We start from the raw sequence: 26,448 nt of genomic DNA, 5'->3' as shown, positions 1-26,448 counted from the left end.
AGTCTCCTGATCCTCTCCCCCCTCTGGCTTGGGGGTGACTGCAGGATAACGAATGATGCAGAAGCAGGCACACAGCACAAATGAGATACGGCACCTCAGACCAGGCCGGGGCCCAGGCAAACATGCTTAATAAGGAGATAAGGAAATCAATTCTGCTTGTCTTCCTGCACGGGCGGGGCCAGGTTGGAGCTTCAGGCGGGCCCCAGCATGCAGTGGGAATCCTGGTAACACAGCCGAAGGCGCAGTCAGGACAAAGCTCCTATGCCCGGGTGTTCCAGGACGCCCCTGCTGGGGTCAGAGTGATAGCACAGCGGGGAGGGCATTTGCCGTGGCTGACCTGGGTTCAATCCCTCACACACCATATGGTCCCCCGAGCATGGTCAGGAACGAATCCTGAGCACAGAGCCAGGAGTCACCTCTGAGCACTGCTGGGAGTGGTGTCCCTGCTCCCCATTGGGAGGGCACTTGAGGCAGCCCCTCATCCTGCCCACGGGTGCTGAGGTCCAGAGCAAAGAGTCCGCCACGTCCACACTGCGGGCGGCTTCCCGGGGCTGGGCTCTTGGCCTGAACTGCTGTCGTCTCTAAAAACAACACAACTCATGTCACAACTCAGCGGACCCCTCACATCACACGCCACGTCCCATGGCAACAAATCCATCACATGGCCACACCACACAGCCTTGCTCTAGGGGCTGCCCATGCAGGGCACCCTGCTCATTATAAACCTCCCTCGGCTGTCCTGAGCCCTGGCACTGCCTACTGGCCATGCTGAGCACTCCCTAGAAGAATCCCACAGACTCTGCGAGGCTGAGGGGTGCAGGAGACCCCCGGAGGCCCAGATGGGGAGTCATAGATGTCCACCTTCAAGACAGCATGCGGAGTGTCGCCATCAAGCTGTGTGCGGGGAGCTAAGGGAGGTGTAGAGTGGGGTCGGTTGGGCCGAGTGGTGTTCAGGGAAGGCTTCCTGGAAAAGGCGAGGTGTAAGTAGAGGCCTGACAGGTGAGCTTGTCATTATTTAAAAGGCTGGTAAGGTGGTCTGCAGCAATAGCACAGCGGGTAGGGCGTTTGCCTTATAAGTGGGCGACCTGGGTTCAATCCCCGGCACCCCATAGGGTTCCCCAAGCATCACCAGGAGTAATTCCTGAGAGCAGAGCCAGGAGTAACCCCTGAGCATTGCCATGTGTGACCCAAAAAGAAAAAGAAAAAGTTGGTAAGGGAGGCACAATCCAGGCAGGAGCACTGTGGGGGCAGGCGCTGGAGGTGGTGTGTGGATGCAGCTGCGTTTGTGCTGGCACGCCCGGAGAGGAAGCAGGGCTCAGGCCTCAGTGCTCTGGCGGGGCGTCTGCGCTCCGGAGGCACTGCTCTGCCTCCCCCTGCTGACCGGGTGGGCGCTGGGCTGGGATCCCTGCCCAGCTCCGCTGTCTGCCTTCCTTAGATGACTCTTAAGACCACCAAGCCAGGAGTGAGGGGCTTGGGGTTTGGGGTTCGCTGCCAGTCCTGGGGACTCAGGAAGCTTCTGCCTGTGGCTTCCGCGGTGCAGGAGCTGCAAAGGGAGCCAGGGGGTATCGCTTTCTGGGGTGCCCCTCCCAGGGGTGCCGGGGATGAAATGGGGTCTCCTGTGTGCCAAGCTGCTCTCTTGCCCGGGAGCAACCCCTGCAGCCTATAGCGCACCGTAGCACTCTCGTCCTGTTGCTCATCGATTTGCTTGAGAGGGCACCAGTAATGTCTCCATTGTGAGACTTGTTGTTACTGTTTTTGGCATATTGAACATACCATGGGTAGTTGCCAGGCTCTGCCGCGTGGATGAGATACTCTTGATAGCTTGCCGGGCTCTCCTAGAGGGACGGTAAGGCAAAAGCCTTACCCACTGTATATATATATATACAAAAGCCTTACCCACTGTATACACACACACACACACACACACACACACACACATATAAAACCTTCACAGCAGTCCAGGGTTACTCCTGGTCCAGTGGCACTGGGCTGGTTGTGTGTGTGCTGCGGTGCTGGGTGTGGAACCCCAGGCCTCGCGCTCTCTTGGTATGACCTTCTCTCTGCTGAGCCCGTGTGTCGGAAGAATATCCGAGTTAAAGACGTCTTTGACTTCATCTGCCCCTCTCAGTGTCTGGGGCTTGACATCGTTTAAAAAGCCACCCTGAGTTATTTGAGCGGACTAAGTCTCCGCCGTTCAATAATTCATGTTGATTTAGGAAGCTGTACTTCTAACAGGCGCCCAGAGACGGCATGGCTGCTAGTAGGAGGGGCGAGGAGGAGAGGGGAGGGGGAGGGCAGCTGGGAAAGCCCCTTTAATAATGAATGTGGCATCCGCCATCCTCCCTGCCTCCTTCCCACCCCTCCACCTTTCTCCAATTCCTCTTTTCTGCAGTCCCTGATGCCCTCTGACCTCTGACATAGCGTCAGGGGGTTTCATCAACCAGAGTGGCAAGCGGGGCCGGGGTGCGGGTGGGGGCTCCCTGGTTTATGGACGAGTCTCTAACGCCCAATCTACATTCGCACAGTTATGTGCTTATCAAGTCCTTGCTCTCCACCTCCCACCTGTTCCGGGTTCCCCAAAGCCCTGTTCCCTAAGTTTCTGGGCGACCGGAAAGAAGGCTCGCAGTGGTCCTCTGGACTGGGGCGGCGGGAGTGTCTTCCCAGCCTGGGCCTTCTGCAGCAGGTAGCAGCTGTCTGCATGTGTGTGAGTGTGTGGGTATGTGTGGGTGCATGTGTGGGAGATGAGAATCCACGTGTGCATGTGTGTGCATGCATGAGTGTATGCATATGTGTGTGTGTTATAATGGACATGTATTATCTGTGTCTTTGGTTTTATAATTGATTTATAGCACATATGCTAAAGAGATAATTTTGCTTGTGAGTGGAAAACTTTAAAGGTACCCACCTTGTCTGCACTTCAGATCAACCTCCCTGTTACAAGCCCATGTGTGTGCATGAGTGTGTGTATGTGCATGTGTGTATGTGCATGAACACGAGTGCGTGCATGCATGTGTGTGCATTTACATGTGTGCAGAGTGTGCTGGTGAATGTATGTGTGTGCCTGTGTGTATGTGTACATGCATGCGAGTGCATATGTGTGCATGTATGTGTGTGCATGCCCACATGTGAGTGAATGTGTGAGTGTGTGCATTTGTGTGTGTGTGAATACTGTTTCATTCTAAGAGATCTCTCCTTTTATTATCCTCCCGGTAACAGATGCAGAACCAGGCACTCCATCCATTCAGCCGCTCCTTTATGTGGAGCCGGAATATGCTGGCAGACCTTCCCTGCTCTGAGGGGCTGCTAGGGAGCAGGCCCAGAGGCCCGAGCCAGCCTACAGGCCTTGCCACGGACGCATGGCAAGTAAGGTGCTAGCGGGTTCGCTGCTCCGCGGATGCCAGGGCCTCGAGTGTTTGCAGAGATGGTCGGACCGTGTGTGGGGAGCTATGAGGGCCTGGGGCTGGCAGGACTCACCGAGGTCCCATTTCTAGCCTCAGAGCAACAGCCAATGCGGCTCCCTTCTCTGCCTCGGTCACCCCTGTGCCCTCAACAGTGCCACTCCTTACGGAGGGAGGCAAAATCTTTGGGGTCAGATAATTTGGAGAACATCTGATTCACTGCCACCTTCAATGACAGGGGAGGGCTCTCCCAGAGAGGCTGAGTCACTGGGCTGATGCCACACAGCTGACTAGAGACAGGATTGAGCCTCTGACCTTCGGGTCTGCCATCTGTCCATGACCCCACACTCCCCGAGATGCCCAGATGTTGGCCTCCACCCGGTCTGAGGCAAGACCTGGTCCTTGGCAGCTGGCATGCCACAGAGGACCCGAGGCCCGACCTTCAGCCCCGTGCCCCCCACACCCCTGCCGTCTGGCCTGGCTCGGCCTCATGAGCTGGTGCTCCTTCCCCTCCCCGCCCGCCCCGCACCTCAGCGCCAAACGGAGAGCTGGAAACTCGATGCTCATCACGCCCACCTGGGAGACTTGGCCGCGGGGCCGGCCCCCCTGCAGCAGACGCGGGCTTCAGCGGCGCACGCACAGCTGTTGGCTCTATGGTCTCTCCGAGTCGCCCTCCTCACTTGGTGCCCGACGGAAGACCCCGGGGGCATCCCTCTGTTCCAGCCAGAGCGTCTGCTTTGCAATCTTTGCCCGCATACCATCTGAGTTTGCTCCCGCATCCTCCGCAGGTTCTAATCAGGCTCTTGCTTTATTTAATTAAAAATCTATCTCAGGCAAATACAGACTAAATTAGGAAGTGCTCTCATCCTGGGAAGGCGGGCAGGGAAGGCCGCCCTCCCCCGGGGCGTGGGCTGGGCCAGCTTCCCAGGCTGAGATGTCAGGACAGCAGATGGGGTCCTGGCTGGCGGAGGGGTGGGGCGACATGTGGCTGGCCAAGGTAGAGACCCCCCCCATGCCCTCTGCAGGAATAGCTGTGCTGCAGTGCAGGGCCACTCCCTGGCCCGCACCCCCAGCCTAGGCAGCTGGCCACACCTGGTTCACTTCCTCACCCCTTTCGTCACCTGCCTCGAAGGGCTCTGAGCCATGGAACCAAGCCCTGAGCCTCTGAGTGGCCCCATGCTGGCTCTGGGCCATGGAGATCTCCAGGAATGCTGAAAAGCTCTTAAATATTTCATCGCGAGTCTCGTCTCCCCGGCGGGGGGCAGCCCGGCCACTGCCCCCCTCCCCCAGACCTTCACCCCAGCAGCTGGGGCGGGGCCTGTGGTACTGGGGATCAAACCAGGGTCCCAGTGGGCATAGCTACACCCTGCCCCTGAGCTCTCTCCCCTGCCCAGTACTGCGGAGTTTCAAAAACCTTGTTGTGGGGGTCACTTCCGGTGGGGCTTGAGGGGCTCATGGGACAGTGGGGTGGACCCCGGGCCTCACACACGCCAGGCACATTCCCAGAGCATCCTCCCCCCATCCCCAAATGCTGATTTTAACAGAAAGAATATCGGAGGGTGAGAACGGATTTCTAGAGCCTCGGAACCCTCTGGGAAGCCGGACGACTGTATACAGAACCCAGAGACTGGAACCTGCAGCCAGAGCTCACAACCCAGTTGTGAGTTCCTCCCCAGCCTCCACTGCCCACGCTGCCCGGGAGAGCCGGCACTTGAACTCCGCCTCCTGCCTCCTCACCAGCTGACCGTGCAATCAAGACCCTCGTCTGGCCTCTGCTCGCGCTGGGGCGAGAGCCTGTCCTTACTTGACAACACGAGGGGTGCCAGGACCCCTCGTGGGAGGAGCTGGTGCTTGATTTCTGTCTCCCCCACCCCCTGTTTCACCCACACCTCCACCCCCTCTCCCAACACACACACAGACACACACATCTACATCAGAAGAGCTGAGCTGGTACACGGGGAAGGGACTCTAGCCACTGTCTGTCACACCACTGAGTTCTTGCGGCTCCTGTGCAAGGCTGGATTCCTGCAGTCCCGAGTCTCAGGGTGTCTGAGCATGCTGGACTCTGGCCCTGGACGCAGCTGATGGGCGGGCACTGAGGCCTGTCTCCAGGCAGTTCTGCTCAGTGCCAGTGTGGGGACCCCAGAGGGACGTGGGGTCGGTCAGCTCTGGTCGGGCACGGGAGCCCAAGAAGAACTTTCCTTGGGGAGAATTCGGGTGCCCAGTTCTCTACCGAGCACGGACAGGCAGAGGGCAGTGGAGGCTGGGGAGGAACAGGATGCCCGGGGCTTCCTGTGGGGACACACCTGGAGGGGACACTCAGGTCCTGATTCTCTCAGGGCTGGAGGCTGTGTGGGACTTGTCACACCAGAGGGAGGCTAGCCCAGAAGGAGCACTGGGGGAGGGGTGCTGGGGCACTGGAGGTGCTGGGACCCTCGGGGAAGCTCAGGGGGGCTCAGGCACAGCCTTCCCTGTGTCTTCACCACCTGCCATAGACCCCGGCAGAACAGGAACACATAGGACCCCAAGTGGCTTCTGTAGCTGGAGTGAGGCTTGGGGGCTAGACAGGGTCAAAAGAGGTGGTGGACCTCGGCCTCCTAAGCCCACTTTTCTCCTTTCGGTGGGTGCAGATACCAGGGGGTGGCCGTGGCCAGAGTCTCGGTGGGTGGATAACCCCAGGGCTGCACCTCAAGTCTGGCCTGAGGCACTCTCTGGGGCTTCCCGCCCAGCCCCTTCCTGCCCAGCCCCTGCCCACCCGCCCGACGGGTCTTACCCAGCACCGTGAGGCGCGCGGGGCGGGAGCGGATGGCCGCCTGGATGGCCTGGCACTCGTACACCGCGTCATCCTGCAGCTCGGCTCGCAGGATCTTCAGGTGGTGCTCCCCGGACAGGTGGTTCCCCACCACCAGGTACTGCGGGTAACCTGTGGGGCAGAGGCTCATCATAGCAGGCTGGCGGAGTGGGGACCCGGGGCTCGGGGCGGGGGATGGGTGGAGGAGGGAGACACACAGAGCCCTGAGGTTCATTATGGCGGGGGTGGGCTCATGGGGGCACTGGGCAGAGCGGGGAAGCACCCAGGGCAAAGGAGAGCTGGGCTCAGAGCTCAGAGCACGAGTGGGAGCCGTGGCTCCAGCCTGTCTTGGGGTCAGGAGGTTTCCCTAGGTGCTGGGTCATGTATGCATGCATGTGCGCATGTGCTGGTGTGTGCGTGTGTATGTGTGCAGGGACGCATGAGCGTGTACTGGTGTGTGTGCAGGTATGCACACCTGTGTGCATGTGCTGGTGTGTGTGCGTGTGTGTGTATGTGTGTGTGCAGGGATGCATAAGTGTGTGCTGATGTATGTGCAGGTATGCATGCCCGTGTACATGTGCTGGTGTGTGTGCAGGTATGCATGCATGGTGTTCCATGTGGCACTGGTGGTCCAGTGCAGCCTGTGCATGCTCTCCCCCAGCCCCTGTTCTGCCTACCTGCCTAAAGACCTGCCCATCTACTCCCTATCTGCTACCTTTTCTATCTACCATCTGCTATGTATTTGCTACCTACTATCTATCCATTCATCTATCAAGTGTCTGAGCCACTCCTGACAGTACTCAGGGCTTATTCCTGGCTCTGTGCTCAGGAGTGACCCCTAACACTGCTTAGGGGACCACAGGAAGTGCTGGGGATTCAAGCCAATTGGTTGCAAGAAGACAAGCAAGAGGTGAGATGGTGCACGCTGAGGTCTCTCACAGGCCCTGTAGAGATGAGGCGGTGCATGTTGAGATCTCTGCTGGGCCCTGCAGAGGTGAGGTGGTGTACACTGAGGTCTCTTCTGGACCCTTCAGAGGTGAGGCGGTATGTGCTAAGGTCTCTGCTGGGTCCTGCAGAAGTGAGGCAGTGTGGGCTGAGGTCTCTGCTGGGCTAGCAGAGGTGAGGCAGTGTATGCTCAGGTCTCTCCCAGACCCTGCAGAGATGAGGTAATGTATGCTGAGGTCTCTCCTGGGCCCTGCAGAGGTGAGGCAGTGTGTGCTGAGGCCTCTTTGGGGTCCTGCAGAGGTGAGGTGGTTCTCAGGATGGAGGGTGGTATAGAGCCCACTGCTCCTGTCCCCAATTGGTGCAGAAAGGGATGATTTTCCCAGTCCAAGTTTTGGCTCTTTCTGTAAGTCCAGGCTCTTCTTCACGACACCTGCCATGCAAGCAAATGGTTGTCCCCTACCCCATGTTCTGACTGTCCCTCTTGCCCCAGCCTGGCCAAGACGTTCTCCAGGCAATCATCTGGGGCCCAGTCTCCTCCCCTTCTGCCCTCTGCTGGGCTCTAGGAAGGAGCAGGAGCCGGGCGGGAACGGGGGCTGCTGGGGTGCCCCCTCTCCCGTCCTGTGATTAGCTCGGGTCTCCTGCCGGCTTCCCGGTGGAGCTCTGATTTTGTTGCTTTGTGCGCTATGAGCAGCAGGACCCCCGCTCTCTCCTCCTGAGCTACCGCAAACACCAGCGATGGGGTTGTTTGTATTCACCTAATTAGGCGGCGGGCTGGGGTGTGCGATCCTGGGGACTGCCATCGGCTTTGGAAAATGCGGGCCTGGAGGATGGGAGGAAAGTCTCACTCCGTCCCCACGGTCCCGGCTCTCGCTGCCGCCAGGGGAGGTGGGATGCTCCGGGTTTGGGCTCTGGAGTCCGCTTTGCCCGCTCTCTCATGCCCTGTCTTGCCATCGGAGGAAGCTCCGGCATCTTCTCTGCTGTCTGCTCACTATGGAGGCTGCCGGGAGCGGCAGGGAAGCTCGGATGAGAGAATCTATCTCAGATGATGGTGCAGAGTCAGGGGGTTGTGAGTGCTAGCGACAGCGTGGGACAGAACTTGAGGGTCTGACAGCAGGAGGAGAGCAGACTTGGCGAGGGGGGGCTGAGTTTTTTCAGGAATTAGGAATCCAGGTCTAACGCCTCCGGTCTGGGTACATGCTTGGGTCCATTCCTCTCTCCATGGTGACTCTGTCTGTGTACCTGCCCCAGGGGTGGGGCGTGGGAAACCCTCTTTCTCCCCCTGTGGATCCGGGTACATTTATTAGAGACCGTCTGAGAAGAAACTTCCGGGAAGAAGACCCTCCTGTCTGTCTGTGGGCACGGACCGCTAATCTCCTCTCAGGACTTTGTTTCCCAGCCCAGGTGGAGAGAGAGGGTGGACTGTCCTGTCTGAAGGACACAGTGGGGCCCATGCTGCAGGGACAGGCAGGGCTGGGCTGCAGCAGGGCCAATGGCTGCCCCGAGCCTCAGTTTCCCCAGAGCACAGAAGCACGGGAGCAAGGCCTCTCTGAATGGGGTCCTGAGCCCTCCTGCTCTCTGCAGGTGCCAGCAGGCAGCACTGCCCAGCCAGGCCCGGGTCTGTCCTGGTTTCCATGACACCCTGGGGAGAAGAGAAGCCAGGAGGCCAGGAGCTGGCCCGGGGCTGGGGCTTGCTGGTGCTGCAGGAGGCAGAGCCGCGTTCTCCACTGCCTCCCTGGCGTACATACATCAGTCGTGGAAATGCACATGTTTCCATGCAGCACTGGACCCCCGATCAGTGCCAGGGGCAGCCACTTGACCACCCAGCTAACCAAGACCCCCGTCTCAGGACCCCACCCCCACCCCGGGTGTCTGGGGATTCTCCCACGGGGCTGGGCCACTGCTGAGCCATGCAGGAAAGGAGTGAGTGAGTCTGGAAGGCTCTAGCTCCCCCACTCCCAGTTTCTTGAGGGCACATGAACTCAGAGCTCCCCGGTGCTAACGTGTCCCCGCCGCACAGTCCACTATGCAGATGCTGCCGTGCCCATCGCAGGCTGCTGGCGTGGCTGGAGTGCTTCCACGCGCATTTCTGGTGACATGTAGATCCCGGTTTAAAAGATTCATTTCTCGGGCTGGAGCGATAGCACAGCGGGTAGGGCGTTTGCCTTGCACGCGGCCGACCCGGGTTCGAATCCCAGCATCCCATATGGTCCCCTGAGCACCGCCAGGGGTAATTCCTGAGTGAAGAGCCAGGAGTAACCCCTGTGCATCGCCGGGTGTGACCCCCCCCCCAAAAAAAAGATTCATTTCTCAACCATCACGCTCCTGAGTGCTCCTTGATTTTCATTTTCTTGCAGCTCAATCTCCTGAGAGAGGAGTTCCCTGTCTGTCGACAGTATACTTTCTCTTCTCCTCTTCCCCTCAGAGCCCTTGCTCCATCCTGGGAACCCCGGCTCCATCCTCGGCTTCTGTCTGTGCCCCCCTTCACGCACAGACTCACAGCCAACCGAGTTCGATCCCTGGCACCCCATATGGTTCCCTGAGCACCACCAGGAGTGATCCCTGAACACAGAGCCAGGAGTAAGCCCTGAGCACAGCTGGGCACTCCTCCCAAAATAAAAGTTGACCAAGAACAGGAATATGTAACTTCTGGAGTTGATATTACAGACATCAGGTCTGGCTTTAGAACAGACCTGCCCGGGTAAAGCTGGGTTCTGTGCCCGCTGAGCACCAGAACAGGACGTTCATTGTGACTCACTGCTTGGAAGTGGATCCCTCCATTCCTCTGTACCCGGGGCCTGGGGCTCCCTGAACCTGACCCCACCTGGGGGGCCTGGGGTGAAGGTTGGGGATCCAGTCCCTCTGGCCTTGCCCGGGACGGTGAGGTACTTACTGGAGAGGTCTGGGGTACTTACTGGAGAGGTCCCTGCCCACGCCCAGAGCCAGGCCGTCTTTGATCCACAGCACGAAGCCTTCGTACTCGGGGATGGCACACAAGAGCGTCACGGGCTGGCCCGACACCACCGCCTGGTCCTGAGGCTGCTGGCTGAAGGAGTACACTTGACCTGGGGAGAGAAGGGCACAGCGGTTAGGATTTGTCCCCTATTCCTGAAATAGCCACGCGGGCCCAGGGGACAAGCCCTCCCTGGGGTGTCTCAATTCCTGCCTGGGACTCCTTGCAGCTTTTGGCAGCTTCTGGCAACTTCCAGCCTTCCCAGCAGAGACTCCTGCCCTCAGGAGCTGGAGTCTAACAGCAGGTCCTAACACACACATGCACACACACACCTGCACACACGCCACATGCACACATGGGCATGTGTACATGCACACACAACCACATGTATACATAGACAGGCACACCTGCATACATATATGCACATATACTGTCACTGTCACTGTCATTCCATTGCTCATCTATTTGCTCAAGCGGGCACCAGTAATGTCTCCATTGTGAGACTTGTTGTGACTGTTTTTGGCATATCGAATATGCCACAGGTAGCTTGCCAGGCTCTGCTGTGAGGTCAGGATACTCTTGGTAGCTTGCCGTGCTCTCTGAGAGGGGCGGAGGAACAAAACTTGGGTCAGCCATGTGCAAGGCAAACGCCCTACCCGCTGTGCTATCACTCCAGCCATTAATCGCTCCAGGAATTAATGATATCCCATGTAATCCAAAATTCAGAGGGGAACTGAGTTCCTTCCTTAGATACTATGTAGACATTGTCCCTAACTTTTCTCCAAACTTTGATTTAGGGTTCCTTGGTCTGGGAACCAGGGGTTTATATATATATAAATATACACATGTTTATATACAAGGTGTACACGTAAGCACATGCATGCATGAGCATGCACACACAGGCAAGACATGAGTGTACACACAGAGGCACACATACATACATGTATGCCATACGCACACAATGCACAGACATGAACACACACGCACACACTAGGTACACACACCCACACACCCACACACACACACCCTAGTCTAACCATCCTGCAGCCCACAGTCAGACTGTCCTGCTGCCTTTGGCCATGCCCTCTGCTGCCCGAGGGACACTCCTCCCGCACCTCACTCTCTAACGCCCACTCCAGCAGGACATTTGGTGCCCAAGAAACAGTACCCTTGTCTCAGGCTCCCAGTGGGGCTGCACCAGGCCCGGCAGGCTGCAGAGGAGGAGGGAGGGAGCAGGGCGTCTGCCCCCCTCTGCCTCTTGCTTAGGACTGCAGACCCCACACCAGCTGGTCATGACTGTGACCCCCACACCTCCCCAAGGAACGCTGAGTCATTGCAAGTGACTCAGCCGGTATTCTGCCGAGCCTGTGTAGGATGCACCAGGCTTTGTCCTAAGATTTCAAGTATCAGCTCATTGATGGTTCCATCCTTCTGACAACCCACTAGGCAGGTGCTAGCCTCGACCCTGTTTTCCAGGGGCCAAGGAGGCAAGGAACATGGCAGCCTGCTAATTACCTGTTTACCTGGGAGTGCTTCCTCTGCACTGTCAGAGCACACATGAGCCAGTTATCACCTGTCTACAACGGGAGTGCCTGCTCTGGATCTGACAGCACACAATCCAGCTAATCCCCCGTCTACACTGAGTGCACCTCCTGGGGGCTGGCCAGCACACAGGATGACAAGAAGGGGTTCTGTGGCCGGGAGCCGCAGCTGCGTGTGGGATGGGATCTGGGCCTTCCCTCAGTTCACCCAATGCCTGCACCCCCCCTTCCCCCTCGTTTCCATGTTCCCAAGCTCATGAATCACTTGGACTCCCAGGGAGAGTGACTGCCCGGGACACAAAGCTAACAGAAACTGCCGAGTCCTTGTTCTCTTTCTTTTTGGTAGGGGCCGCCCTGCAGTGCTGGGGGCCGCCGCTTCCTGAGTTCACACCTGCCGTGTGGCCTGACTTCAGAGCTCAGCCCTAGATGTGGGGCTCGCCAGGGCTACAGTGGGGATTTGGGGCTACAGCGGGACTCAGGGTACAGCGGGACTCGAAGCTACGGCAGGATCTGGGGTTATAGTGGGACTCAGGGGCTGTGTTCTGCACTGAAACTCCCTCCAGTCCTGAGTCCTATTCTCCTCCACCCTGGTCAGCACAGGGCAGGGGCTCTCTGGCAGGCCGGGATAGCTACTGCCTTCCTATCTTGGGTCACAAAGTCCCAGGGTCTGGCCACAAGGCAGGGTGGGGCAGTGTGGCCCCAGCAGGCCATGTATGGCCTGTGGAAGCAGAGGAGAGATGGAAACGTGGCTGCTAGCCGGAGGCCCTGGAGGAACACGGAGGCCCGTGGGGAGCATGGGGGCCCGTGGGCGGAGCATGGAGGCCCCCTGGGAGGAGCTGTGGCAGGTGTGGGGTCTCCAGCCTGATGAAATCATGGCTGGGCCTCTGAGGAGTCTCATTAACAATCAAATTGGCCTTGAATTGTGGGAGTAACACTTTTTATTCTGATTTGAGCTTTACAAATTAGATTTCATAGGACATTTTAATCAGCTCTGTGTGCTGGGTTTTTTTCCCCTCCCTGCTCTGTCTCTTCAGGTTCTCTGTTGTAATTAGAGTGTTTCTGGCACCAGAACAAGAGAGAGAAGGAAGGAAGAGATGAGAGGAGAATGGGGAGCAGGAGACTGGGGGAGAGCGGGTGGGTGGGAGAGAGGGAGAGTGAGGGGAGGCAGGAGCGGGGAACGGAGGAGTGGGCTGGCGCCAGTCAAGGTCAGCCTGGGCCCTGGTGTGTTCAAGGTCAGACAGCGGGTCCAGGTGTCATCCAAGGTCACAGGCGGGGTCCCAACTCACTCCTCTGTGGCCGCCTGCTGCTGCTTCTCCTGTGCCCATGATACCACCGGCTCAGGGAAGCCAGGTCTTGATTCTCTGAAGACGACTCTCCTCCAAAGAGACCATCCAAAGGCGGGCAGGGTTTGGGGGACAGGAGCGAGTTCTTGGTTCTCTCCTCAGTGCACTGAGAACCTCCTTGCCTGTGGTCAGGATGGGGTGCAGCACTGCACTTGGGGGTACGAGTGCAGGATGTATAGTGACGCTGGGACACAGGATCCAGCTACAAGGTGGATCAGATCCTAATCATGAAACCAACATGGTTCCTCTCAGATGTTCCTAACAGAACTGATGCGACCATACTGGCCGCCAGCCGGGACGGGGACTGTGCCACAGGGGATAGGAGGCAGGGGTGGGGGTCCAGGGCATGCAGGGGACTCCATCTTTCAATGCACCTCATTCCACATCCCACCCCACCCCACTGGGTGTCCTTCCCTTCTGCTTCGAGCCACGGTGCTCCAGCCACTATGTCCCCAGATCTGGCTCAACTTCTCTCCACGACTTCCCCAGAGCCCCTGCTATCAGATTAGGCTTTTGGGTTTTTTTTTCTCTGGGCCAGGAGTGCCTTTGGAACACCAGCATCCAAGACTTTGTGGTTTCTGAACCCTTTCTCTTCTCACACATCCACTTTCTCCCCCACCTCTGGCTCCCCAAACACCTCCTCCTACTCTCGGGGCTGTGTGCAGACCCTGATACCAGGGCCACCCTGGAGATCTCCGGAAGGGATTGTGCTCTCACCTCTAAGGTTCCAGCGGCCCAGAGTGCCCTGAGCCGACCTTGGCTCTGTGTGTGTGTTTCCTTGCCCTGTAGATGCCAGGTGGGGCAAGGGAAAGGCCCAGCAGAGACCCAGGTGCCAGGCAGGACAGTGGAGACACAGGACAGGCAAACGAGGGAAGGGACTCTGGTCCTGACCCTCGCAGTGTCCTGTGGGACCCTGTCCTCATCCCTGAGCCGCAGTCTTCCATCTCTAAAGGGAGGCTGGGGCCGGAGATACAGTGCAGGAGGTAAGCTTGGGCCAGTCCAGCCGGGTTCCATGCCAGCACCCCCAGGAGTGATTCTGAGCGCAGAGTCAAGCATAAGCCCTGAGCACCACCAAATGTGTGTGTGCGTGTGTGCGTGCGTGCGTGCATGTGCATCGTGCACGTGTGTGTGCAGGACATACCTACTTTAACAAAATCTGCAGATAATGTGTGTATATATATATATATATATATATATATATATATATATATATTGTTTTTTGGGTCACACCCAGCAATGCTCAGGGGTTACTCCTGGCTCTGCACTCAAGAATTATTCTTGGCAGTGCCTGAGGGACCATATGGGATACCGAGGATTGAACTGGGTGCCGGGGATCGAACCCGGGTCTGCCCTGTGCAAGGCAAATGCCCTACCCGCTGTGTTATGGCTCCAGCCCCTGAAGACAATATTTTTATTTACTTGTGGGGTTTCTGAAGCAGACCTAGGGGACCCAGTGATACTCAGCCAACCAGGCCAATGGCTCACGGCTCAGGCCTGGTGGCACCACTTGGGTACAATGGTGCTGGGGCTTACCAGGGTTACAGCCTGGCAGTCTTGGTGGTGGGGGGGCATGGAAGGACAAGGATCATGTTCAGGTCCTTGAGAAATCAAGGTACTGCTATCTCCCTGGAGATAGATATTTTTGTTTTATTTCTTTTGGTTTTTGGGCCATACCCAGCAGTGCTCAGGGCTTACTCCTGGCTCTGTACTCAGGGATCCCTCCTGGCAGGCTCAGAGACCATCAGAAGTGCCAGGGACCCAGCCTGGGGTGGCCCTGTGGAAGGCAAGGGCTTTACCCGCTATACTATTGCTCTAGTCCCCTGAAAGATCTTTTAAAAGATGTTCTTTTTTTTTTCTTTTTGGGTCACACCCAGCGATGCACAGGGGTCACTCCTGGCTCTACACACAGGAATTACCCCTGGTGGTGCTCAGGGGACCATATGGGATGCTGGGAATCGAACCTGGGTCTGCCGCATGCAAGGCAGATGCCCTACCCGCTGTGCTATAGCTTCAGCCTCCTAAAAGGGGGTGTTCTTACTTCCCTCACTGTCCATGAAGTTTCCTAGCCCTGGGCCCTGAAAACTGGGGGGCCCCCAGCGCCTGTCACCAGGGACCCGCCAGCTGGGAAAGGGAGCTTTACAAATTGGAAGCTGAACCAACTGGAATATGTTTTCTCCCTGAGTCACTGCTGGGCTCGGCAGTCCCTGTGGCCCCTGGGCCCTGCCTGGCTAGCCATGTGGAACAGACTCAAATGTCGCCGTCTGCTCTGTCCTGGGTCACTAGGCAGGGAGGCTAAGAATACTTGTACCAGGGATATTTGCTGCCAATTGCAACAGGCCTGGAAAACGCAAATGCCTCGTAGGAGATTAAGGGGGCGGCCTGGTCTGGAGGGGGGAGGGGTCAAGGCCGAGCCTTCAAGGTGCTGCAGGAAGGGGTGGGACAGGAAGACGCAACATTCCTGGACATCCAAGCCAGGAGCTCTGCAGTTTTCCTGTCACTCTGCACACAGGCCAGCTGGTGTGAGGCTTTGGGTCCAACTCCCAGCACTGCCCACATGCCCACGTCCAATCCCTGCTCATGACCTGGAGACCCCAGGCCCCACAATTCAGCACTGATGCCAAGGGTGCCTTGAAGCATTGCATCAGCCACCACAGAGGGAGACAAGGGTGCTGCAGAGTGACAAGGGGGTGTTGGGGTGCCAGCGAGCGGGCCAGCCCAGGGATGCTATGGCAGCCGGAGCGGGAGGGTGTACATCACCGTCTCCAGGGCCCCTGCAGAGAACTGACAGGTCCATCCACCAGGTCTGAGGGCGTGAGACAGATAGGTGGGTGTGCCAGGAACCAGAGGGAGGGCGGCAGTACCCAGCAACGGGGACCTGGCAGCACCCCAGAGCGAGCGAGGGAGAAGAGCGAGTGGGGAGGAAGGCTGGGCTGCTCAGAGGGAACGGGTACGGGAAGGGGTCAACAGGGACGACGTCTGAACTGGCCCTGAAAGATAAGGGGAGGAAATTGGGGAGGGGTAATTTCCTGGAGTGGGGGACACACGTGGAGTGTGGAGGGCAGTTTCCTGGGAACCGAAGTGTCTAGTGGCAGAGGCGGGGTGGGACCAGCCTGTGGTCCTCTAGGGCTCGGTGTCAGTGTGGTGGGGTTGTTGGTGACAAGGACATGCATGGGTGTCCCTCATCCCCGTGTGCCCTCCACCACGCAGTGCAGACCATCTGTCAGACCCCGATGCCTGAGCCAGGGGCCCAGGCAGAAGGTCCTTCTAGCTTTGTTTTGTTTTTTTGGGTCATACCTGGTAGTGTTCAGGGCTTAGTCCTGGCCCTGCACCCAGGGGTTACTACTGGTAGTGCTCGGGGAACCATATGGGAAGCCGGGAATCAAACCCAGGTCAGCTGTGAGCAAGGCAAACACCCTTCCTGCTGTACTGTTGCTCTGGCCCTGGTCCTTCTGGTTTGTGCTCTCACTGGTGGCCTCTGTGACTCTCTCTCCTGGGGCCAGCCTCGGCTGTTCAATCCCACTTTTTAAAGTATGCAAACTGCAGACTTGACCCAAATGCCCTGGCTTTCTAGTGCACTCAGCCCCCGCTATGGAAGGCACTGGGTCAAGTCTGTCATTTGCATACTTTAAATCCATGCATGGAAATAGACGGAGATGGTACAGGGGTCAAGGCACTTGCCAACCCCAGGGGTCAAGGCACTTGCCAACCCCAGTTCAAATCCTGGCACATTTGGCTCCTTGATCCCTGCCAGGAAGGATCCCAGGGCACAGAGCCAGGAGTAAGCCTGAGAACCACCGTAGTGCAATGCCTGACCCCCTCCCCCCGCCCAATGGTGCAATTCTTCTCTCAACAGAACCCTGAGGGGGTGCCACTGTGTAAGTTGGGGAGGGGTGCTGTTCAGCCTGGGTGCCCCTACAGGAGAATCATGACCACCCCTTCCCCTAGCGGCCCTTTGTGAAACACTGAAAGAATCAGAGACTTCATGGGCACCTGATGGGAGGCTCCCTGAGACAAACAAAGCAGGCCTTTCACCGGGGTCTAGAGGGCGGCTAAGCGACGCTGGCCTAGAGGCTCCAGGTCTTTGGGGGGTTCTGGGCACCTCGTGCCTGGTGGCGACATTAGATTCTCCTCCTGGCTGCTGAGGGGTCACTTTCTGCCGGAAATAGATGGTCTCCATCTCCCCCTCCCTTGATTCCTCCCACCTTCAGAGCCCAGACACAATCAACTCTTAATTATCTCTGTTAATGGAAAGGAGCGCGGGTGTGAATAATCCAGAATGATGGACATTCCAAAATAATGAATAATCCCAAGTAGCATTTATTTTTCAACTTGGAAATTGCATTTTGGCATTGGCGTGTGAATATGGATGTGTTCTGATGTTCTGGGAATTTTTAATAATTCCTAATGGATGGAAATAACCCCCAGGGTCAGAGCCCCTTCCCGCCTCCTGCTCAGGGGGTGCCGAACAGCTACATGGTAGTTACTGGGCTCTTCACATTGGGTCACAGCCCACCATCCCCCATGCCCCGCTCCTGGGCTCACATCACCCTGATGAGGGGCTGTGGAGGAACGTCTTTTGCTTTTAAAGGACTCTCTTCCAGCTGCATGGGATCACTAAGTCAATGATGGTTAGAGGGATCGTTCGGGATGGGAGATGTGAGCTGAAAGTAGATAAAGGACCAAACATGATAGCCTCTCAGTATCTGTATTGCAAAGCATAATGTCCGAAAGTAGAGAGTGTGGGAGAAATTGTCTGCTATAGAGACAGGAGGAGGGCTCGGATGGGGGGTGATACTGGGGACAATGGTGGTGGAGGATGTGCACTGGTGGAGGGATGGGTGTTTGATCTTTGTATGACTGAAACTCAAAATGAAAGCTTTGCAACTGTATCTCATGGTGATTCAGTAAAAAAATTGATAATAAAAAAAAATAAAGGACTCTCATTCCCTTTGGGCCTCATGCAATTAAGAGGCAGAAGGAGAAACTGGGAGATGCAAGCAGAGAACTTCCTGGAGCAATCTTGGTGGAAGCTTTTGTAGCAATGTGTAAACCTACCACCAGGTAATTGAGCGCTGTCTCCCTGGGTGTTCTCGTTAATAAAGCCTTTTTTCTCACTGCTCTGGGAGTGGGGGTCCTGTCATCTGGGGGTATGGGAGCTATTGCCCACAAGTAACTCATGCATATGCTTTAGGCTCTCCCATGTTTCTTTACTTAATCCACCCTCAAGACCCCCTGCAGAGGAGTTCATCAGCTCCCACAGAGAATCCTGAAAGCCAAGGTTCAGAGCAATGCATGGCTCACTGCGAAAGCCCCACTGTCAGAGGGACATTCTATGCCCTCCGCCTCTTTGGGATTCTTCACTGAGGCCCAGCGAGGGCTGGGAAGACTGCTGGCCAATCTGGCAGCAGCAAAGGAACCCCAACCCAAAGGAATTCACCATCCTTGCCTCCATCTTGCTTCTTTTTGTTGCTGTTTGTTTGGGGGCCACACCTGGCAGTGTTCAGAGCTTAACTCCTGGCTCTGTGCTCAGGGATCACCTCTGGTGGTGCTCCAGGGACTGTATGCAAAGTCTGGGATTGAACTGCAGTTGACTGAATGTGAGACAAATACCTGAACTCCTGTCTTTTTTATCCCCCCTAAATATGTTTTGGCTTTTTGGGTCACACCCAGTTATGCTCAGGGGTTATTCCTGGCTCTGCACTCAGAAATCACTCCTAACGGTGCTCCGGGGACCAGATGGGATGCCAAGGATTGAACCTGGGTTGGCTGCACACAAGGCAAGTTCCCTACCCATTGTGCTACCATTATCAGCCCCTTAACGCTTGTCCTATCTCTCCTCTGAGGCCCTGCAGTTTTGATAAAGTGGAAACACTGAGGAAGCAAAGCCATGGTGTTGGAAGAAACATCTCAAGAGGAAGGAAGTGGGGCGGTGTGTCTCTGTATACCTGGGGTGGGGGATGTATCAGGAATAAATTGTCAGCTTTGCTGCTTTCTGGAAAGCTGAGGTAGGCTCCTGGAGACTAGGACTCTCGGACGGGGAGTTGGGAGTACAAAGGATGGGGCTGAAGGTACGGCCACCCCAGAAGGCAGCACTGGCCCCATGGCAGGCTAGTCTGTTGACGTCCACCATCCCGAAGGCTAGAGAGCGTCTCTGCCATCTTCTGACCAGCACGGGTGCTCAGAAGGCCCCGGTGCAACAGTCAACGCAACAGACTTCAGCTTGCGGTTTCCGTATCTCCCAAACAAAGGGAAGGATGTTCACTCATCGGAAAGCAGAGCCCCAGCCTCCCTCAGTGAAGCGTCTGCACAAGGCGGGCCAGACCGGGCCCTCCCGCCTGCAGACCACAGCCAGGCCGATAAGACTGATTGTCTGGGAAAGCCCTGGGGCTGAGGTCAGCCCTGGGAGCAGCCACTAAGAGCCAAGCCCCCCTTCCTCCGCAGAGGCCAGCCTGTTTCCAGCCCCCTCCTCCCCTCTGCACTGTTGTTCAGGCATCGTGTGCCCGGGAGGCCCGGGGAATGGCTTCATCAGCTCGGCTCAGGCCTGGGTGACTCACGGCTTCCAGTCATGCTCTGTTGGAGCCTCAGGACTTTGCAACCTCTTCCGTCAAGGGACCACCCCGAGGAAGCCCAACTGGGGCTCTCTGGGTCCTCCTGCTTGGGCACGGGCTCAGGGGGATCCTCCTGCGAGAGAAGGTCTTGGGTCTGCCCTATCCCCTCCGAAGCACCCCCCCAGGTCTGGGCTGCAGGGATGTGCCGTCGGCTCCCCTAATCAGAGGCTTCCTCCCCGCCTCATTGGAGGGAACAGAACACTCCAGCCACCCTCCCTACAGGCCTCGGTATTTGGTACCACTTGGCGTCTCAGGGAGAGAATTCATGCCCGTAATTAGTTACTGTATATCACCGTTAGTACTCTGCTCGGGATTTACTGGGCAAATAGCATTTAACTGCACAATAACTACAGGTCCTTGCTGCTTATTGGGTAATTTACTAAGGCTGGGAGAATGGGGCAGGAGGGACTTTGAAGAGGAGGTATTGTAACCCCTTGAATCAAACTTTATGAGTTCGGGTTTGGCAGGGAGGTGGCTGCTAGTAGCCAGCTCTCATTCTTTGCCTGGCAGAGCTGCCAGGCACCCCGCTTTCTTCCATTTATTTATTATGGCAGGGACCTGGGATGGGGGTTTGGGGTTGCCCGGAGCTACCCGGGCCCACGGTGGGTCTCTGGGGAGTGGGAATTGGCAATGGGAAGTCAGGCTCGGCGGCCACGTGGCCTGGGGCTCCTGCAGCCCTTCTCCTTTCTCATTCCATGGGGGCATCTCTGAATCTGGGCAGTGGGTGGGGAGGGCAGGGGAAGGGAACTGTCCTTGGCTGGTGGCCTCTGGATTATCCCAAGCCCCCTCTCAGCTCTTAAGGGTCCTGGAGAGCCATGTCCTTCCTGGACAGGTGGCCGACCCTCACCATATGCGGGAACCAAGTCTCTTTGTTTGGCCGTGCCCGATCTCAACTCTCTTAACCTATTTAGACCCAGCAGAGGGGGGCTGAGCACAGTGATGAAAAACTCAACGTGCAACATCGCCTTACGCAATCTAATAAATTACTCGGGACCCGGCTGGCAGCTCAGACGAAGCCCAATATTGCCTGCAGTAATTATTTGGATCAAATGCAGTTTATCTGCCTCATATTTGTGCTTCTGTGCTCAGTGGTAACTTATAAATGTCATTGTGGTGTTTATTTGTTATAATGAAACTTAATGGCATTGGAAGCCAGGAGCAGAGCTGGTGGGGCAGCAGGTTTAAAACAATCTCTTCATCTCTGGAGGAGGCATGAGGCCAGATAGCAGGAAAGTGCCCAGAGCGACGGGATCCAAAGATGTGGCCAGAGTGGCCTCTGGAGATGGGGAGCCTTGGTGGGTCGCCCTGCCTGTCTCTCCCGCTCATTCTTTGAGAGGCATTTTAGAAGTGGGGGCTTTTCAATCTTCACCCCAACCCATGGCTGGCGCCCGGGGTCTGAGGATGCTGGATGGGGATGGAAATGAGAACCCCAGAGGACCAAGTGATAGAGAACAAAGATTCACTGGGAAGAAAGTCAAGAGGATGAGCAAAGGCAGGCGATGTAGAAAGCATCTCTGCGGTGAGGAAGGGCAAGAAACAGCAGTTGCAGATGGGCCAGGGGAGATCTGGCAGGTGTGGGAGATGGGGCACCCCCACCCGCCTGGGACCCAGGATGGACCACGTAGCACAGGAGGTAGGGTCTGGGCTTCAGATGGCTCCCGACGCTGCCATTTACACCGTCACGCTCTGAAACAGGTCTCTATCCTTCCAGAGACCCACTTCCTCGTGTGGAAAATGGGGGGATGACAGCTTTCCTCGGGGGTGAGGGAAGGGAGGCCAAGAGCTTGAGGGATTATAGGGCTCTGGCACTCAGAGAGGAACAGCCAATATCCGGGGTGTGAGTAAGTGACGATCAGCCCTCCCCACCTGTGTGGCTCGTAAGCTCCTCTTCCAAACAGCTGAGCCCGGATGAAGCCCTTCCTCCAGCCAGGCAGACCGCTGGGCCCCGATGAAGTCCTTCCGGCTGGCCAGGCAGACCACTGCCTCCCCCCACAGTGTGCGAAGGGGGCCAGGGAGGCTGCGGGAACTTGCCCACGGCTGTCGGACAGGATGTGCACTGCGGCCTGACTCTCCCTGACCACCAGTCCCCGCTGACAGCTCAGCTCTCCTCCTGCTCCTCGGAGCTGACCCACACCCCACATTCCCTCCAACTGAAACCCCAGGCGCAGGCCAGCTGGGGTCTTTCTGTCCATTTCATCTTAATTCTACATTTAGCGCTCACGCATGAAATATTCATTTTCTCCCCTCCGCGACATGCTCACACAAGGCTCAGAGCATCATAAATATGGATGCAAATTATTAGTCATTGTTGGTTCTCCCGAAAGCCGGCTGACTCTCCCCGGCACACCGCCTGTTTTGATCTCAGCACAAGCGGGGACGGAGCTGAGGGCATCAGCCCGGGGCACTCACAGTCCCACCTTGCTTCTGTGTTCTCTGAGCACCTGTCCAGCCAAGTGGCTTGCTAGTACAGGCATGCAGGAGAGGGGGCTTTGTGGCCCCCACAGGCACCCCTTTGGTAGATGAAAAAACGTAAGTCAAGAGCAATGAAGGGCAAGATCGCACACTTAGGACTAGAATTTGCTCTTAAGAACGCTGATTTCATTCGGGCTTGTTTTAAACCCCAGTGAGAGACTCTCTGGGAAGCTCCCAGCCTTTGTGTCCTGCAAATGTGCAACCAGCATTAGCTCTGGGGGCATTTTCCTTGTAGAGGGTAGCTACTTCCCTGGCCCAGACATGCAGGCTACGTGCATTCTTATTTTGATGGAGCTCATATGATGAGAAGACAGCAGAGCGGGGCCTGACACCAACTGTTTCCCAAAGTGGACTCCGTGGAACAGGCCCTGGGAGATGTTCAGTGGCCATGTAAGTTTGAGAAGCTCCATGTGCCACCTTGTCTCCTATCCCGATTCTTGTCCCCTATCCCCCTTCCCACGCCCTTTCTCCTATTCAACTGTAAGAATTTCTGCAGGAGACACTTGTTTAATTAGGGCTAACCCAGCCTCCCCCTTGTTTAACGTGGTGCCTGTAATTCACAGAAAACATATTAACACGTTAGTTCCAGAAATGCTGCTTCGGGGAAATGCCTGAGTGCCGTGGCTCCTTCCCGTTTCTGAGGCTGTGTGCTTGGAGGGGCTGGGGGAGGTGGTGGGGGGTGGGCACAGGGTGGAAAACGGTGACCTCTGCAGAGCAGGTATGTGTGTGGGCACTGGCGCTGGAGTGTGCCAGTCCCCACCCCCAGGGCCCCGGAAACACAGGTGGTCTCCCAGCCAGGAAGGGTGGTCCTGGCTAGCGCTGGTGCCTGCATCGCAGAGGTCCCCTCCCCCAGAGAACTCTGGCTGGCGAGAGCACTGTGGCCCTGTGTGAGCCCCACAATCTGATCTGCTACATTCTCTGGGGCGGGTGCCCAGTCAGCTCCGCCTGTGTCCGGCCCTGTGGCCAGTTCCCCACGCCAGCCTTACCGGGCTTCCCCGAGACCTTTCTTGTAAGAGGTACCTGGGACGCCCCCCGCCCCCAATAGCGCCCCCCCACCCCGCCACAGCTAGGTTCCCCACTCTCGGGGGCCCTGATGCTGAGGTGGGTGTGCACAACACTTGGGGTGTCCCCTTGGCCGTCGGCGCCCGCTGTTCCCAGCACAGAAGGCTGGATGATCGCCACGTCTTTGCTGTCCGGCCTCGACCCCCTGCCGGGTCCTTCCCACCTCCCTGTGGACCATCACACTCAAGATCCCACTGAGGGCCTGCGTCTGGGGGACCCGGACCCAAGTTGAGGAGGAGGACATCGGCCAGGTGTCACTCACCAGGTACACAGCAAGGGCCTGGCAGATTCCTGAGGAGACAAAGAAGGCACAGCCATGCACGTGCCGTGCCAGGATGATGAAGGGGCTGACTGCAAGGGGCGGGGCCGGGCTGCTGGGGGCGTGACCATCACAGGAGGGGGTGGGACCAGGAGGAGAGGGGCGGGCCTCAATGGGCTCCCCTCTCTTGTACCTACCTGGTCAAACCCTGGCCAGTGTAAAGGAGCCGTGGGCCGGCCTATGCCCCTTCTCAATGGGAGGAGGGTGGTCTGGCACAGTGTTTTGAGGTCCCTTCGTGAATAATGATCGAGAACTGTTGCTTTTTTAGTACCAAGAACAGTGGTTATTCCTGGTACATTTGACTCGGAGGTGGGGAGTATTACATTGCTCTATTTATCCCACACTCTGTATGCAGTTACTGAAACTGTCACCGTGTCCTATATTCCGCCGGCCATTATGTGTATTTCAAACCATTATATAAATGGACATGATTTGGTACTTCTGAATGTCATTAAACTCCTCCCCTATCAGTAACAACACAGTTTCCATGGAAACAAATGCATTTGAGAAGAGCAGATGGAGCAGGGGAACCATGTCTGCTGGCGACCACTTGCAGAGGGTAGGGCCGTGCCACTGCCCGGCCACCATGGAGAAGCGGCAAGTACCTTCGGGTTTTATAGACTCTCCTCAGATAAAGGTCCGGGGCTAGAGCCTGCTCATCCCAACACATGGCTCTAAAGACTGTTTGACACCGCAGGCCATTAAGCCCCTCATTTACTCGGATGCCTTTACCCATGGAGCGGGCTGGCGGGAGGCCTCTGCGCTGGGATGCAGAGTTTGAGGCTTCTCAGAGAAGGAGGAAGGGGGCAGAGAGAAGAAAGGCTTCCTTAGGACCCAGCTGGGGTAGCTCGAGACGCCTGGATTTTGCCAATCACAAGTACCAAAGCCACTCAGTGCCCCTGTGATCAGGGTAGAGAGAAGGATCAAACAGACTCCTGGGAACCAAGGGGTGCTATGTTTGATACCCTGCTCCCTGGCTGAGGAGCTGTCTGGACCTTGGCGGACAGAGGAAGGACCAGGCACCTTCCTCTGCAGTGCCAGTGGCCTCGGCAGAACCTTGTTTCCAGGGCTCAGCTCAGACATCAGCTGCTCCTGGAGACGGTTCTGGACTATGCTTCATAGGCCACAGCCTGAGGGCTCCCCTTCCCGTGGCCCCAGCTCCCGGTCTAAGCCCCCCACGTGCCACAGTCTAGCTGCTTCACATACTGGGATCAAGGCCGTGTCTTCACACATCACAGTGCTCTCTTTTGAGTGAGGGTCAGCGTTGGGCATGCAGGACGCTGAGCCACGAGGGGAAGGTGTGGACTTTGGGCCCAGAATCTCCCATGATGAGGCTCTAAGCCTGCTCTATTTTTTTCATTCCAGGAAGAGGCACATCTGACTGTGCTCTGGGTTTATTCCTGGTTCTGTGCTCAGGGATGACTCCTGGCAGTGCTTGGGGACCATCAGGGATACTGGGGATTGAACCTGGATTGGCCGCATGCAAGGCACATGCCCTCTCTGCTGTACTATCGCTCTGCTCCCCAAGCCTGCTCTGTTTCTGGGGTCTGAGGCTTGTTCTCTGCCCTCCAAGCTGCAGAACACATGGATGTCAATAAGGAGAAGGAAATAAAACAGCCGCTGGGGACATAGGTCAGGGCTGAGGGTCCCCTGTCTATACAACAAGGATCTGAATTCAACCTCTACAACTGCAGGATACTGACTGCCCAGCACTGCTGGGTGTAGCCCTGGTGGCCCTTGGGTGCTTCCAGGGCAGCCCTGGTGGCTGCGGGCCCTGCTGGGTCCCAGCAATGTTACACTGTCTGACCTGAGCATCGACCCATAGCCTGCTCGATCGTTATCACCGAGGCTGCCCCCCCCCCATCTTCTCAGAATTTCTAGGAGTAAAAACAGAAACAAGCTAGAAAAAACCCTCACACCAACCCCACAAAATCAGTGTGGTGTGACACAGTGTCAGTATCCCCCAGGGGAGGGCAGGCTCTGAGCACAGAGGCCTGTCCAGCATCTCTGAGGGACTTGTGCCCAGTGTGAGGGGGTCAACTAGCTTCCATGGCACCTTCTGTGTCTACACCAAAGAACCTCGTTCCCTTCTTCCCAAACATTGCGCCCAGGGGGCAGAGGGATAGTACAGTGGGCAGGGCATTTGCCTTGCATGCAGCTCACCCGCCAGGTTGTTGCAGCCACCAGGAGGGCACTGCTGTCACCCTTCAAGGGAGGGATGGGATCACCCTGGGGATGGAGAGGTGGACAGAGGTGGAAGGGTGAAAAAAAAACCGGCATCCCATATGGTCCCCTGAGCCCACCAGGAATAATCCTGAGCATTGCCTGGTGTGGCCCCAAACCAAATAAATAAATAACCATGGCCCTGATCTACTTTCACATCTCAAAAACTGTCGCCCCTGATTGATGCCCGCAGTCCTGCCCCCTCCCTCCCCCCAGACTCAGTGTGGTGAAGGGGACGAAAGAGCCTGGTGCTCAGAAACTCATGTTCAAGTCTCGACTCCTGTCTTCCAGTTTGTGATGCTCCCCCCCTGCCTCACTGATTGCTCTCATGCCATCGAAGAGCCCAGGAATCTAGAATCATGCAGGGTCAGCTTTCTGGGACCTACTGCCCAGAGCACAGATGTCCACTGCCACTGTTCCTTCAGTGTCCACCCAGTGGAGCCTCCCCAGCAGTCTCCTGGGGCCTCGCAGATGCGGCCATAGCCCTGGGAGCTCACAGGGCTGGACAGGTGGGCTGGGTGGGAGACGGGGTCCCGGGAGAAGAGTTAGTGACCTGTGAGCTGAAGACGGACCAGGAGTTGTGCAGGGCCGGAAGTTGGTGGTGGTGGGAGGCGGTGGCCATGGGGTATGGGGGACCAGTAGAGACAAAATGGAATAGAGCCTGCCTGGGGATTTGGAAGGGGCCCTGACTGGGGCGCAGATTTTAAAGGTGGCAAGATGAGGCCAAAGGGACAAGGAGGTGCCCGGCTATGCAGAGCCTTGGAAAATGTGCACAGGACATTGGAATTTCCCCTGA

At 56.9% G+C, this 26,448-nt stretch overlaps 1 protein-coding gene across 9 annotated transcripts in view; it reads right to left on the bottom strand.

The window, feature by feature from the left end:
* Positions 1–26,448, bottom strand: part of KIRREL3 (kirre like nephrin family adhesion molecule 3) — a 446,874-nt gene that overhangs the window by 47,797 nt on the left and 372,629 nt on the right. For all 9 annotated transcript variants that reach the window (XM_055133991.1, XM_055133989.1, XM_055133995.1 and 6 more), the window contains exons 3-4: positions 10,047–10,196; positions 6,172–6,321 (exon numbers count right to left, since the gene is read on the bottom strand). In XM_055133991.1, coding sequence (XP_054989966.1) covers positions 6,172–6,321; positions 10,047–10,196 — 300 coding nt within the window. The remainder of the gene's footprint in view (positions 1–6,171; positions 6,322–10,046; positions 10,197–26,448) is intronic.

This window comes from Sorex araneus, chromosome 3, assembly GCF_027595985.1.
Source record: "Sorex araneus isolate mSorAra2 chromosome 3, mSorAra2.pri, whole genome shotgun sequence".
In the NCBI taxonomy this organism is placed as follows: Eukaryota; Metazoa; Chordata; class Mammalia; order Eulipotyphla; family Soricidae; genus Sorex; species Sorex araneus.
Note: the sequence above shows the minus strand (reverse complement) of the source record. Positions and strands in the feature narration are given on the sequence as shown.